Raw genomic sequence first — 16,305 nt, 5'->3', positions numbered from 1 at the left:
TGGGTGTTCCAGGGCAACAGAATAGATTCTTACAAAATAAGACTAATCAAAAGGAAAAAGATAATTTAAGATCCAATATTTAAAAGAAGTAGGACCAGATGGTTTCACAGGTGAGCTGTGATAAAGCTTCAAAAAACAGCTACCTTTCATGGCAGACTAGTCTAGGCCAAAGATTGGGAAACTACAGCATATCACCTGTTTCTGTATAGCCCATAAGCTAAGAATGGTGTATACACTTTTAAATGGTTGAAAAAAAGACCAGAGTAGAATGGTGTTTAGTGACACATAAAAATTAATAAACACAAAAACTGTATGAAATTCCAAATTCAGTGTCCATAAAGAGAAATTAACTTCCCCCATAAATATACATGTAATAATTCTGAATAAAATATTAACTAATTAAATCTAGTAGAATTTCAAAAGAATCATACACTATGGTCAAAGAGGGTTTACTCAGTGAATTTAAGAACTCTTTAATAATTGTAGGTCTGGTAACTTATTTTATCAACAAGTTAAAAGACACAACATACGATTTTTATCTTCTTTATTAATAAAATTCAGTAATCACTGCTATTTTTAAAAAGCTAAGTAAAACTGAAATAGCAGGAGGCTACTTAAACACAAAAACAATTTCAACTGTCCTCAGGATGCAAGTTACAACTTCGATAAAATAGCAGTGGAAATTCACAATGGGAAAATATGCTGGGATAATAAACCAGCAGACCAGACGAAAGAACAGCAAGCTGAGATAAAAAGGTGAGCTGGGTGAGATAAGGACAAGAAAAAAAAAAAAAAGCAAGGAAACTAAAATTTTAAAGGCACAGAAAGGGCTTACGAACAAAACAGCACCAAAGAAAAAATGAGGACTTTGGAAGACACATTTGAGCAGCGAAGTGTAGAGAAAAGGTCAGGGAGAACACTGAGAGGAAAGACAGCCGTGTTCCTGAGAAAGAAACCAGCAGACTAAAACAGCACGAAAACAGGAACCAAAGACATGGTTGGAAAAGTAGATTCACATACCCAACTTGTTCCAAACATACATAAAAGTTTTCCAATAATTTAAGTGTATGTTTTAAACATTTAATTAAAATTAAACAAAACTAAAAATGGTGTTCACCTAGTTGTAGTTATATACAAATACGAAATTGCCATATGTGTCTAGCAGTTACTGATTTGGACAGCACAGCCTTATACCTAGCTTCGAGTTCATGGGAATTACCAAGAGCATAGGCAATGGGGAAAAAAAGTCAGACATATCTAGAACATGAGGTATTCTATAATTGGCATGGATTTTTAAAAAACTCGATGGCACAGGAAAAAAATAAGCTGAGAATCTGTTCTAGATAAAAGAGACTGAAAGGCATAAAAATAAATAAGTGCATGAATTTTGATTGCATCCTGATTTTAATCAACTAGAAAATATATTATTGGGACAAAAGAATAAATGTGAATACAAACAGGATAGTCAATGATGTAATAGAACTACCATAATGATATGTAACAGTACTGTGGATGTGTGAATGCATACACAGAGAGAGAGAGAAAAGAAAGCAGGAAACGAACGCAAATCTGGCTAACTATAATAATTGTTGACTCTAATTCAAGAGTATGTGGATGTTCATTGGTTTAGTCTTTTAACTTTTTTCATATTTGAAATTTTTATAAGTAAAATATTAAAAGAAAAAAGATAACATCTGCTAAATCTAGCAGAAGAACCATGACCAAACATCATTATCAAAAGAAAAATTTGCTTTAAAGCCAAATCAACCTCTTCTGTCACCATTTCAACAACATTAGCTGTTCACCTTGAGAATGCTAACCCAGCTCACACTGGCTCATAATTCTGTAACGCTAATGCAGTTGAAGACCAAGTTAGCAGGTGCATGGGCAATCTCACCAACTCAATTATAACTCCACATCTTTGAAAATACATGTTTTCATTCAAGAAACATTTATTGAGCACCTACTCTGGTTCCAGCACTCTGCTAGATAGTGAAAATACATAAATCAAAGACTTAGTTCCAATCTCAGAGTTTAGTAATGAAGACAGAATAAGTCGCAATTACATATCTTTAACTCTTCCTTTCCTTTCTGACTCCCGCCCCCTCCTTAGATTGTGTTTAATTTCTGGCTTGTTGGTTTCTGGGGACCTCAAAAAGTAGCTTAAGCAATTTGGACTCAAACATGGAACAATATGGATAAATGTTACAGACCTTTTGCTGAGCAAAGGGAGGCATATACAAAAGAGGGCATGCTATAGAATTTGATTTATAAAAACTCCAACATCTACTAAAACAGAAAAGTGATCATAAGATCATTTCCATGAAAGAGAAAGATCACAAGAGCAGCCGGGCGCGGCGGCTCACGCCTGTAATCCCAGCACTTTGGGAGGCTGAGGCAGGCGGATCACGAGGTCAGGAGATCGAGACCATCCTGGCTAACACAGTGAAACCCCTTCTCTACTAAAAATACAAAAAATTAGCCGGGCGTGGTGGTGGGCGCCTGTAGTCCCAGCTACTTGGGAGTCTGAGGCAGGAGAATCGCTTGAACCCGGGAGGCAGAGGCTGCAGTGAGCCGAGATGGTGCCACTGCACTCCAGCCTGGCCACAGAGCGAGACTGCCAAAAAAAAAAAAAAAAAAAAAAAAAAAATCGCGGAGTAGTTGTCCCTGGGGGAAAGGGAGCAGGAATAAACTAGAAAGGAATGCTGGGAAACTTCTTGGAATTAGATTTGTTCCACATGGAGATAAGCTTGTGGGTTAAACTCTACAGCTGCTGAGCTCAGTGGCTCACTCCTGTAATCCCAGCACTTTGGGAGGCTGAGGCGGGTGGATCACCTGAGGTCAGGAGTTTGAAACCAGCCTGGCCAATATGGTGAAACCCCATCTCCACTAAAAAAAAAAGTTAGCTGGCCCCAGCGGTGGGTGTCTGTCATTCCAGCTACTCAGGAGGCTGAGACAGGGGAATTGCTTGAACCCAGGAGGCAGAGGTTGCAGTGAGCAGAGATCGCACCACTGCACTCCAGGCGACAGAGTGAAACTCTTGTGTTAAGGAAAAAAAAAAAAAAAAAAAAAAGAAACTCTCTACAGCTAAATGTTTACGTTTCGATGTGTATAAATATTATCTGTAAAAGTTGAAAATAAGTAACAGTAATAATCTAGTGAGACATAGCATAGGATTGGAGGTGCAACTGAAACAACAGGAAGAGAGCATTGAAAATGTTGAATGGTGAGGACTCAGGGGTTCATTACACTATTAGTTATTTTGCATAAATTTAAATTATCTATAATAAAAAGTTTTAAAACCGGCCACCTTCAGTTGCAAGAAATAGGGAATGCTTCACAAATATTGAATACGTACAAGTACACTGAAATGTATGAGCCTAGATCAAAGACGTAAAAAACAAGGGATCATCTTATTATAATGCTGATATAGGTCTTGCAGAATTGTCTGAGGATCTCTATCCCAAGCTCCAAGGAAGGTTGTACCGGGATGCACTCAAGTCAAACTCTATCCCTGCAGCATCAGATTTCACCTTCACTAAAATCAGCACTGGTCACTCTAAATAGATACAAGAACAGTGATCTATTTCGTTACTGGAATGTGGGTATAGATTTTGATTAATAAATCTCTTGAAAATAAAAAGGTCTGTATCATTAAAGCCTTCCTTTCCAAGGTCTCACGTTTCCAGAAACAATGTGAGTTGTTATTTGGTTCTGTGCACTGTGCTGCATGTCACATGTAAAAACATAAACAATCTAGTATGATGTACTCCCTCAGGGGAGTTGCAAATTTGCAGGGAGGTGGGGGACAGTGGTGAGAAAAAGAGAGATATGCCGGGCGCGGTGGCTCAAGCCTGTAATCCCAGCACTTTGGGAGGCCGAGACGGGCGGATCACGAGGTCAGGAAATCGAGACCATCCTGGCTAACATGGTGAAACCCCGTCTCTACTAAAAAATACAAAAAAACCTAGCTGGGCGAGGTGGCGGGCGCCTGTAGTCCCAGCTACTCCGGAGGCTGAGGCAGGAGAATGGCGTAAACCTGGGAGGCGGAGCTTGCAGTGAGCTGAGATCCGGCCACTGCACTCCAGCCTGGGCGACAGACCGAGACTCCGTCTCAAAAAAAAAAGAAAAAAAAAAAAAAGAAAAAAAAAGAGAGAAAGAGAGATATGTAGCCTACTAAATAAAATAGCACAAGGAGTGTGTTTATAAAATGTAATGAGTTATAGATGAACAATATGAGAACTCAAAGGAGGGAGTAGCTAATAAGCTGATACAGTAAGGAAGAACTTCTAAAATGACAAATAAATTGCATTCCTGGATGATGGATAAGAGTCACGGAGCCAAAAAAGGTTTGAAGGTATTCTAAACAGAAGAAACAGTCTGCAGAGGCACAGGTGTGTAAAAGCCATGGTAGTCTGATAGACTGCAAGGAATGTGTTGTTAAGTGACATGCTGGGGAAATTGAAGGCAACGTCTGGAAATCAGGAAGAGAGTAGGAGAACAGCGCAGGCCAGGAAGAGCATCATTATCACTTCCAAAAGGCGGGCCTCTTCTTGTAAGCAAGGGGATGTCAGTAACGGACTTTGTCAAAGCATGGAGGACAAAGTGAACTGTACTAAACTAAAATCCAGAAGACAGCACTGTATATTTCTTCACTTCATATTTAAATAAACGCATCCCATAATCCTATATATGAGTGATGTAACATCCAGCTATGTTCACCTTACAAAGCTAAAGAGTCTATTACAGTGGAATCTGCCCTTTCGCTTGCAAAATTATGAACTTTTGCAGGTGACTGAAAAGATTAGCCACTTCTTTTTGACTTGTGCTTGGGTACTTTATTTATAAAAAATGACTTCTATAAATTATGTTTTTTTCTATCATCTTACCTTACGTTGTATAGATCCCATTCTCACGGATTTCACATCCACAGACTGGTAAGTAAGCCATAGTCCCGTGTCCACGTGTTGTATATAGCATACTGAGTCACCGTATTTTATTTCAGATGTTCCCATGCCGTCAACTTCTTTTCTCACCCCTACATCCAATTTTTCCTAAGGAGAGAGGGGGGAAAAAAGGTCAGTAAACATTTCAAAAATACTAGTGTATAGCAAAAGAATTTCGTCTTATTGTAAATATGTTCTTTAAAAAATTCAGCTCTCTGAAGTCCCCTGAAATAATGGCCAAATATTTTATTCTAACAGTTCAACCTCTAACATATGCTTGAATTATTCACATTGGTAGAACATTATTTTGGCCATAATGTAAAATTTTTAAGTTTTATGTTGCATAATGGCCAACTCCAAACCAGAGATCTTAAAATTAGTAATTTAAGCTAAATAACCTTCCTGGGTTTTTGTGGCTTTTTTTTTTTTTTTTTTTTTTCTTTATCGGTGATAAAGAGCAAAGGTTTGGGGGACAGAGAGATTTAGTTTTGAGTTCAGCCTCTGCAACTCACTACCTCTAAGATGTTAGCAAGTTAATTAAACCTTTTAAGCCTCAGTTTTTGCATCCATAAATAAAGCTAATAAGGTACCTCTCCATGGGATCAACAGAAAAATAAGATAATACACGCAGATTTCAGAATAGTGTCCTTGGGATAAACACTTTAAATTTTTTTGACAATTTTGACAATAATAATGGTGGCAATGATTGTTAATGAACCTGTTAATAAAAATGATTATTTATTTTGAACTAATCAAAGCTAAAATTCAGTTTCTGACACCAACCAAATGTTTCTTTCACATCTCTGTTTATGTCAGCACTTCCTCCTCCAACATGCTCTCTTTCCATTTTTCCTCCCATGCATAGCTGTGATCTTCAGGAACTCACTATGCGTTAAAGTCCCGTACAGTCCCTAAAGCAACAATGAAAAAGCCCAAGGTACTTCCTTTTTTTTTTTTTTTTTCTTTTTTTTTGAGATGGAGTCTCGCTCTGTCGCCCAGGCTGGAGTACAGTGGCCGGATCTCGGCTCACTGCAAGCTCCGCCTCCCGGGTTTACGCCATTCTCCTGCCTCAGCCTCCCAGTAGCTGGGACTACAGGCGCCCGCCACCTCGCCCGGCTAATTTTTGTATTTTTAGTAGAGACGGGGTTTCACCAGGTTAGCCAGGATGGTCTCGATCTCCTGACCTCGTGATCCGCCCGTCTCGGCCTCCCAAAGTGCTGGGATTACAGGCGTGAGCCACTGCGCCCGGCCGGTACCTCCTTTCTTTAGTCTCTTATTCTTTTTTCTTCCTTGGTCTAACCTTCCTTGTTAATTTCTTTTACGTGTCTTCTATGTCTTTGGTCATATGACTTTTATTTATAATTATAGTTACACGAATGTTTTGAAGATTCAGTCAGAGTAAAATGTATGTCTGCTATACAAAAACGAACAATTTTAAAACAACCCCAATGTTTAACAGACTTTTCATGTCATTTGTATAATGTATTAATAATTAATGACCAGAAAATAATTATGAACACTCCATAAACAATTGAAAATTCAAATTAAAATGAGTTGAAATTTTTAACACAAAAGGTCACCTAATATATAATTATCAATTAAGTTGATTCAATCATTATGCAAATAACTTGAAACACTATTCTAAGCATCTGTAATAAAACAGACAATAAAACCTTTCCAATTTCATTCTATCAACCTAGATAAACTACTAATCTACTTATACCAACCCTGTCAATAGAAAAATTAAATTCTGGGAAAATAATAAAACACTGTAATTATCTCTTCAGAACAGAACAGTGAGCCTCTAACTTTTTTTTTTTTTTTTTTTTGGTCTTTTCTTCAAGCAAATTGGTTTGTGGCTAGATTATTTGTAGGTATATGGATTGTATATTAAGAAGTTACACAATTATTAATTGTGAAATTATGCTTTCTTTGTATTTTATTGATGTATTTCACATCCATCTCTGGATTAGAAGATTTAATTGTGAAATTTCATGATGATTATGTTTTTTTGGTTTTTTTTTTTTTTAGATGGAGTCTTGCTCTGTCACCCAGGCTGGAATGCAGTGGTGCAGTCTCGGCTCACTGTAATCTCTGCCTCCTGGTTTCAAGCAATTTTCCTGCCTCAGCCTCCTGAGTAGCTGGGACAACAGGCAACCGCCACCACGCCCTGCTAATTTTTGTATTTTTAGTAGGGACAGGATTTCACCATGTTGGTGAGGCTAGGCTTAAACTCCTGACCTCAGGTGATCCACCCACCTCGGCCTCCCAAAGTGCTGGGATTACAGGTATGAGCCACCGCTCCCAGCAGATAACTGTTTTAAAAATTACTCTAACCCTTGAGTGAGGTAAAAAACGCTGAAGTTACATCAGAAAAAATAAGTGAGATCACTTGCTGAATGAAAGATCAAAGGCCATCCATGTTCTTTCCTTCTTTATCTCCTGTCATTTTCTGTAGCTCAGGCTTAGGAGAAATTCAGATGAAAATAATCTAGATCCTTTGAATGACCATAAGGTGAAGTATAGCATGTACCACAAATGTGACATCTAGTAAAAGCATCCAACAGAATATTAGCCTGTGTTACTGGAAATAAAGTGCTCAGATTAGGCAAGTAATAATCTTACTAAAACTCTGTATTAGCTGTACCATATCTCTATTAATGGCCTTAATTTTGGCATCACCTTTTAAATTTTATTTTTCTGAGTTGTTCTATTTTGGAAAATGATGAAGAAATTCACTGGAGTGAATGCTCCTATAGAAACTATTATACAATTTGGAAAAAATACTTTTAAGAATCGACTTAAAGGCACGTGGGCCAAAAGCAGGAAGAAATTGAAAAGCAGATCTCTCTCAAAAGGCAAACAGCACCTTATGTGATTGGTAAGTGGCTGCCTTCTGCTTTGGGGCATGCAGTGTTCAATCTGTCTGCTACTCTGGCAGCAGAAATCTGCTGCTTTATTGGCTTGAGGTATCAGAGGATATGCTTCAGGGCTCACAAGCAACAGAATAATTAGATGTGCTAAATCCTGGACACAAAGTTACCTACAAAACCTTTGTAAAAAATTTTTCCAAATTCTGCTGACTATGTATGCTCTAGGAAAGCCCAGTATAATGGCAACAGATGGAAACTGAAAGATTTGAGTAAAAATATAAGCAACTCCTCATGTAAAAGAGAGAAAACTGAAGTTTCAATCCAACGAGGTTAACTGCCTGCAAAACCAAAATCACTCTTCAGAAAAAAACTTGAAGTTCAGAGCCTCTACTACATATCATTTCCAATATCCAATATGCTGTCAAAAATAAGCAGATATAAAGAAACTAGAAAATGTGAGCTCTAGTTTTTGTAAAAACAAAAACAACAAGAGTATAGGTAATACAAATCAATGCAAAGATGGCGCAGATCCTACAACTAGCAGACAAGGACTTTATAGCAACTATTATAAATATAAAATATGTTCAAAACTATAAAAGAAAACATATATAATGAATAAATAGAGTTAAATTATACATCAAAAAAATAAATGAAATCGAAAAATGAAAAGAATAATTTAAATACAAAAATAACTGGGTCAGCTTAGCATCAGATTGGAATTGTATAAAAAAGGGTTAACGAAATTAAAAGTTAATCAACAGAAATTTTCCAATCTGTAGATCAGATTGCCATTAAAACACTCTAGTTTAAGTATTTTGCTATTAAATGGAAACTTCCCTCAAAATACTATATAAAATTTAATTCCTATACCTCCTACACTTAATCAAGAAAATGTCAAGATCCTCCTAATCTTAGCATTATCTTATAAGCATTATCTTATTCATTAAAACCTGTACATTTTTAACTTTTACAGTCTTCTATCCTGCAAGAATAATCTTGAAACTTTAAGAGCTATAAAAATACTCAAAGATAAAATAACTCTTTTCAGCACAGTCTAGAATTATTGCAAACACTGCTTTTCCAATCTAAGAGGTTTGCATGTATGTTTTCTCTTTTCATTCATGTACCCTCATAGCATGTTGTACTTCCACTATCAGGGAAATGTTGGCACTTTGTTAAAACTGTTCCTCAATTGTCTTCTTTCCACTTGACTATCACTCACCTTGTTGACAGCAGGAATCATATGTCTGATCCCTCCACCCTGACCCCACATAGTCTCAGGACCAGAACAGTGCCTGCAAATGTCAGATCCTTGATGAATTTCTGGAAATCCCTTCAGATTTCCCATAAAAACTGTGCTGACAAATTACTCCCATTATGAGCATTCAAATAATCCCATTCGTAAGTGCTTGGAACATCTAATTTTCAAATGAATATTAAAATAGACCCAGATGTAAAAAGATTGGTCTGAAAAGTATTAAGTGATATCTTAATACTTTTCAGTTGGATAAACCAAACTGACTCGTAATGAAGCCAAAACTATTTCTGAAGAACTGTGGCCTTATATATATAGATATACTAAGTGATATATGCATACTAGATATACAAAACTAAACTCAGCAAAAGACTAAAACTAGTCCTATAGAATTATTTCTTATAATACAGAGCATGCAGTTCAGAGGCATTCTTCTAGCATAGTTAAAAATCATCCTTATGTCTATCCAAATTACTCTGTCAGGTAACTAAAGAAAAAAGGCCTTTATCCTTAGATGATGTGGTTTTTATTGGTATTTTAATAGCCAGGTCTCTTTAAGACAAATAATAGTTAAAGTTAGAAAAAAATTAAAAAGTCCAAAGAATTTTTGTATGTGCTCCTTTGTGGTGCCACACTGCAGCACAGAATAGCTGGTCACGGTGAAAAGAGAGTCTAAAAATGTTACAAGGTAAGAGAAATGAGTGGTACTGACAGGCCAGGCTTAGCCCTTCCAGGTCAGAAATGCAAAAAAAAAAAAAAAAAAAAAAAAAAAAAATCACCATGATCCCTCAGCTTCTCAGGAGAAGCTACTCTGGTGAGTGAGTTTGTGGAAAGAAAGGATTTTTAAAGTTTCTCATGCTGAAGGGGTCTTTGGGGGGATTCCACAGCAGCAGTCACAGAGCTTAAGGTCACAGCGCCTACATAACAGCCCTCTAACACCCCATATGATACCCTCCCCTGGAGTGTGCTGGGACCAATGAATAGAACAGGATATCACTCCTGCAATGAGGTTACCTTAGATGGCGAAGGTCAAGGGATCTTGTAGATGTAATTAAGGTTCCTTATCAATTGACTTTGAGTAAATCAAATGAGAGATTATCCAAGATGGATGTTACCAGGTGAGCTCTTTCAAAGGGTTCAGGCTTTCCGTGAGCACATAAACTACAAACAGCTAGTTTCCATGGGGTTCTACCCTGTTCTTGGTCCTCTCTTCCTGACCACCTGTGGACAACAGCATCAGCCCATGCCTAAGGATTCCAGCCTGATCATAATCATCCTTGCCAGAACACTTGCCCCCGCAGGTGGCAGGCTTACTTACCCAGCCCTCACAATCTCATTCAGCAAACCTATATAATAAATGCCTTAATATATACACATCTCCACTGGTTCTGCATCTCTGGCTGAACCCTGATTGATTGATTGCTCGAATTCATCACAATGTGTCTGTATACGAGAATGTAGCTTTAGTATGTATTTCTGTCATCTATTTTTTCCTGAGATAACCACTTCTGTTTTGTAACTTATATTAAATAAAATTAAACTATCAAATTATGATATATTAATCACAGAAGGCTTCAATGGGTTCATTCTCGTGCTTACAGTCATTAAAAAGGACCAGCATACAACTATAACTGAATTTCTCTATCTTCTGTAAAACCATAATTGGCACTATTTTATCGGGTTATCAATGACCCTTGAGAAAAGACTACTGAAAAAATTTCTTTTGAATTTAATCCCAAGTAAATGCAAAATTCATTTCCATTGATAACTTTGTATAACTGTTTTGATAAGAAAAAAAATTACAAGTTCTTTATAAAATCTTTAATTTTCATACTAAAGAGGGTTTTAGTCTTACTATGTAGTTGATTTTGGTTCTGCCACATATCTTACCTAAGCCTCAGTTTCCTCAACTGCATAATAAAGATAAAAAAAACAGCATCTTAACTCCATAGAGTTGTGTTAGGATTAAATAAGATAAAGCATGAAAGATGCTTAGCACATTGTTTGACACATAAGTTAGTCACCTCTACCTTTATTTTCAGTGTGTGACAGTGTACATTTTAAAACGTCTGAAACATATTCTGAATGAAAAATTAAAAAATCCAAATAAAAATAATATAGTAAAAATATCTTAAAAATGCTTTAGTCTGGCATTGTGGCACACGCCTGGGTAATCCCAACATTTTGGGAGGCCGAAGCAGGCAGATCGCTTGAGCTCAGGAGTTCAAGACCAGCCTAGGCAACATGGCAAAACTCCATTTCTACTAAAACTACAAAAATTTGCTGGGTGTGATGGTGCAGCGCCTGTCGTCCCAGCTACCTGGGAGTCTGAGGTGGGGGAATTGCTTGAGTGAGAGACTCTGTCTCAAAAAAAAAAAAAAAAAAAAAAAAAAAAAAAAAAAGTTGTATTGTATTTTTGACATTTGTTCCACAATTCTTGTAATCTTATTGACAGTCTTATTTGAAACTGCTATTCCATCATTTCCACAGCAAAAGACTTCTATCCATGGTACATAGGGAGCAAAAAAACAGAGGCAATCACCTACAGAGAAATGTTTCAGTGGCATTTTAAGCTAAAAAAATGTTATCTTGTGGGTTGGGGATTGGATACACATACGATTGGCAAGACCTGCCTTATGATTAAAACGAACATCTCAACACACTTGAAAACAATGGTTAAAACTTCTAGGAATAGAGAAAGTGAAGAACGTTTCTAAGAAAATCTACATTCATCAAATAGCATTCTTCATTATGTAAAATATTTTCCTTAAAAGAAAACAGGCCGGGCGCGGTGGCTCAAGCCTGTAATCCCAGCACTTTGGGAGGCCGAGACGGGCGGATCACAAGGTCAGGAGATCGAGACCATCCTGGCTAACACGGTGAAACCCCGTCTCTACTAAAAAATACAAAACTAGCCGGGCGAGGTGGCAGGCGCCTGTAGTCCCAGCTACTCGGGAGGCTGAGGCAGGAGAATGGCGTGAACCCCGGAGGCGGAGCTTGCAGTGAGCTGAGATCTGGCCACAGCACTCTAGCCTGGGCGGCAGAGCGAGACTCCGTCTCAAAGAAAAAAAAAAGAAAAAGAAAAAAGAAAACAAAGTAGGCTACATTGTAAACAATTTCCTATTTTATTCAGTTTTTTCCTTAATATACAGTGTTGTCAGCAATCGTTGATTCTCCCATCAAACCCTGTATCTGAGATTGACTGGTGAATGTTCACATTAGTGTCAAAGACACCCCAATGACAGTTGAGGAAATGCCCCTTATGTCAACTAGCAACATGGCATTTTAAAGCCAGTCTCGCCTTTAAAATCTTAAGTTAAAATGATCTTAATGATTTATAAAATCTTCCAAATGTACTTATACTTTCAATACAGTCTTACACAGCTAGGGTTAAGGGACTGCTCATGTAAATGCAAGGGTTCAGAAGAAGTGATTTTCATTTCAGAATTTCAAAACCAAAACTCCTAAACCCAAATGAAAACTGAGATTTGCACCTGACCTAGGAATGTCTGATTTTCCATCAGTAATGAAAACTTGATTTGCAAGACAGTAATTATGTCAACCAGCAGTCACTCATTATTATTGCATACTCAAAGTATACCTCAGGTCTAAGATATGTTACATCATTTTTTTAAAAGTGTTTGCTTTTCACAATGTAAGTAGTTCGCTTCATGGGAAATATGGTAGAAGATGTATGTCTAAGATGTAAGGTATAAGATATATGTTACATCATTTTTTAATACGTGTTTCCCTTTTACAATGTAAGGACTCCTCTTCATGGGAAATATGGCAGAAGTATGTAAAGAGAGGGCAAGAATTTTCAACCTACCAGTGACACTGAGGGGGGAAATGTATCAAATATACCTTTCAGTGAATCCAATATGTATTTTAAAGAACAGAGACCATGACCAAATGTGGTAACTAACAAAGGGATTAAGTGAATCTGTTGAGTTATTCTATTTTCTCTGAAATGTTAACAATGTAAAACAATATTTAAAAAATATATATTTTCATCTTTAATCAAGGTCTCTTTTTTATTGTGTTTCAGTAGTTCTAAGTTCAATGCTGCTTTATTATATAATTGCAGAAAATACTTTTCAGCATGAATGGATTTTTATTTCATTGGGCTTCCAATTAAAACAAGATTCTATTATAAATATTATAATCAGCACTATTAATTACTCTAATTTTTCACGTCTGTATATGTGAGTGTAGTTTTAGATACGTATTTCTGTGCCATGTATTTTTTCCTGAGATACCCATTTGTGTTTTGTAACTTATTTTAAATGAAACTAAACTATCAAATTGTTAGTTCCACAGCCCTTTTTGCAGTACCTTGTAGCTGGATTTTAACTACTTTTCTAGTATCAGAAATATCTTCTATTTTAAAAACAATTTTGTACCAGTCAAAATTGGGTAAAATATTACACAAGAATCACACATTAATTTATTCTTTTCTCTAAGATACCACACACACACACACACACACACACACACACACACAGTCACCTAAACATTTTAATTAGCAGATGGTTTTAATAATTAAATTTATTTAAATTATAGCTCTCCCCTAATAGAGTTATTGGTATTTACAAACTTCTGAAAATCAGGGATTTAAGAATTTAAAAATTTAAAATACAGTAGTAAAATATATAGTAAAAAGTGTACTGTGCATTCTAAAGGAAGTTATCCAAAAGCATTAATTTGCTTTGAGAAAATGATGCTGATAATGACAGTGATGACAGAAAAACAGATATAAGAAAAAGACGTCACTGCTCTACTTTTAACCAATGAAATAAGAATTTGAGTCACCAGCTCCGGACTACAGTCTTGGAAGTCAGGCATTGTTGTAAACAAAAGTCATTTTTTAAATTCCTAATTCGTAATATCCAGAGACAGTCCTAATTGGAAAGACACTAACCATGATTACAGAAAGTTCAAGTTAGGACACGAGCAGAATTTCAAAGAATTTGGAAGTGGGCATAAAAAATCTCCATCCCTTCCCTTCCCAGAGAAGACTGAGCCAGGAGAATCAAATCCCCCATACCACTGCGACTCACCAGATAATAAGAATTTTCTTTCCATTCCCAACTGCATATATTTATGGCCAGTCTTACAGTAGCTTTGCTGGTACATTCAGAAGTTCCCAATTGGAAATACATTGTCGTTATCATTCTGTTTCTGTCGCTACACAAGTTATGATTCTGAGCTCATTTCAAATATTATGAGATGCATATATATATTTAAGATATAGTAAATGCCTTGAATAATCTCAAGCACATTCAAGATTAAACTGTAAAAGGCATATTTTTTAAAAAAAGTCTAAAGTCATTGCTCTGGGAGATACGGAATGAAGGGTAGGAAAGTTCAAATTCATCTGCTTTTAAAAGCCACATACATTCCGAGAATTAAAAAAAAAAAAAAAAAAAAAAAAAAAAGGCCAATTGCTAAAATTTGCTTATTGTGGAATTTGTTTCATTCACTGGAATACTGTATCATTATAATTTGCTTTTAAAATGATAGGAGTTTTACAGTAAAAGAGGTTAACTTACTCATAGAATATAAAATAGAATACAACTGATTTTTCATCTATCAAAATTATCAGATTTTAAAATCATCTGCTGATGAGGTCGCACAGAAATGTAAAGTTTCATACCCTGCTGCTTAGCATAAATACTGGTGCGAAGTTCTGAAGCTACTTTGGCCAGGTGCATTCACCCACTAGGGACGTTTAGCAATCCCCACTAAGTGTCAGGTACTGCACTATCCACGGTGAACAAAACAGATTCTGTTCTGCCCTCTGAGAGCCTCCAGTACCAAAGCTTTGAATCTCTTTTTTTTTTTTTTTTTTTTTTTTTTTTTTTTTGAGACGGAGTCTCGCTCTGTCCCCCAGGCTGGAGTGCAGTGGCCGGATCTCAGCTCACTGCAAGCTCCGCCTCCCGGGTTCCCGCCATTCTCCTGCCTCAGCCTCCCGAGTAGCTGGGACTACAGGCGCCCGCCACCTCGCCCGGCTAATTTTCTTGTATTTTTAGTAGAAACGGGGTTTCACCGTGTTAGTCAGGATGGTCTCGATTTCCTGACCTCGTGATCCGCCCGCCTCGGCCTCCCAAAGTGCTGGGATGACAGGCGTGAGCCACCGTGCCCGGCCAAAATGTTCATATTCTTAGACCAAATAGTACAACTTCCAAAAAAGAAGTAGTCAGCAATATATAGAAATATTCAGAGATAAAAATATTCAGCTTAAAAGTGAAAAATGGAAAATAAGCTAAATACTCAAATATAATAAAGTAGCTGCATGAATTACGATAAATCTATATAATAAGATGTTGAATTATTGCCAAGTTCTATTAAAGAATATAGTAGTATATGTTATTAAATAAAAATCAGGCCCAAGATAGTATATAATTAACACTACTCATCATCAAAATATGTAATATTTGCTTACAACTCAAATACACACAAGAGGTTGTTTCTGAGTGATGGATTGTGCATGAATTTACTTTTCTCCTTTCTCTATTGTTGTACTGCCTTTAAATTTTTCTGTAATGACTATGCATTAAATATATAATAGAAAAAGTCATTTTAAAAGAAATGATTGGAAGTTATTATCTCTACTTCATGGGAAAAACTTTATTATCTAATCTTCTAGTTATATTAAAATTAAAAATATACTGTGATTAAAAAAAATTTCTCCTGAAATCTCGCCTTCACTTTCACTGCCTCCAACCACGTGATCATATGAAATTACCTGCATGAATGAAGTGGCTGGAAGTATGGCAGCAAGTTATTAACCTGTACACTCGAGTGGTTCCCTGAACACCAGGCAGGAAAGTAGCTTCAGAGAAACCACATTGTTCAGTTAAAGAAAAGTTGGGATCTCTGGCCTCTCTACCTCCATGCAACCGGTGACGTTACACAATTGCCAAATTCCAGAAACAGAATCCCTGAGCAGAAATCACAGAAGGATCTGGAGAGTCAAAAGTCCTCAAATACGAGCCCTATTCTAACACGGAGAGAATATTAGGAGAGATATTCAGAGAAAACGGATTCAAAAGCTATTGCTTTAGGCAATCTGTCTCAAGAACATTCAAAAATATTCACAGCTTTTAAGTCACAATTTCCATTTCTAGGAATCCATCCTAAATAAACAAATCAAAAATATGCACAGAACTTATGTCCCAGAATATCAGTGCAATGGTTGTTTTTTCTTTAACTGATTTTGTTGTAAAAT

General features: G+C 36.6%; 1 protein-coding gene across 4 annotated transcripts in view; it reads right to left on the bottom strand.

Moving 5' to 3' along the window:
• Window positions 1–16,305, bottom strand: part of RYR2 (ryanodine receptor 2) — a 793,619-nt gene that overhangs the window by 385,853 nt on the left and 391,461 nt on the right. For all 4 annotated transcript variants that reach the window (XM_030936088.1, XM_030936090.1, XM_030936089.1 and 1 more), the window contains exon 13: window positions 4,890–5,054. In XM_030936088.1, coding sequence (XP_030791948.1) covers window positions 4,890–5,054 — 165 coding nt within the window. The remainder of the gene's footprint in view (window positions 1–4,889; window positions 5,055–16,305) is intronic.

This window comes from Rhinopithecus roxellana, chromosome 8 (genome assembly GCF_007565055.1).
Source record: "Rhinopithecus roxellana isolate Shanxi Qingling chromosome 8, ASM756505v1, whole genome shotgun sequence".
Classification (NCBI taxonomy): domain Eukaryota; kingdom Metazoa; phylum Chordata; class Mammalia; order Primates; family Cercopithecidae; genus Rhinopithecus; species Rhinopithecus roxellana.
The sequence above is the reverse complement of the archived record's forward strand: the minus strand, read 5'-3'. Positions and strand labels throughout refer to the sequence as shown.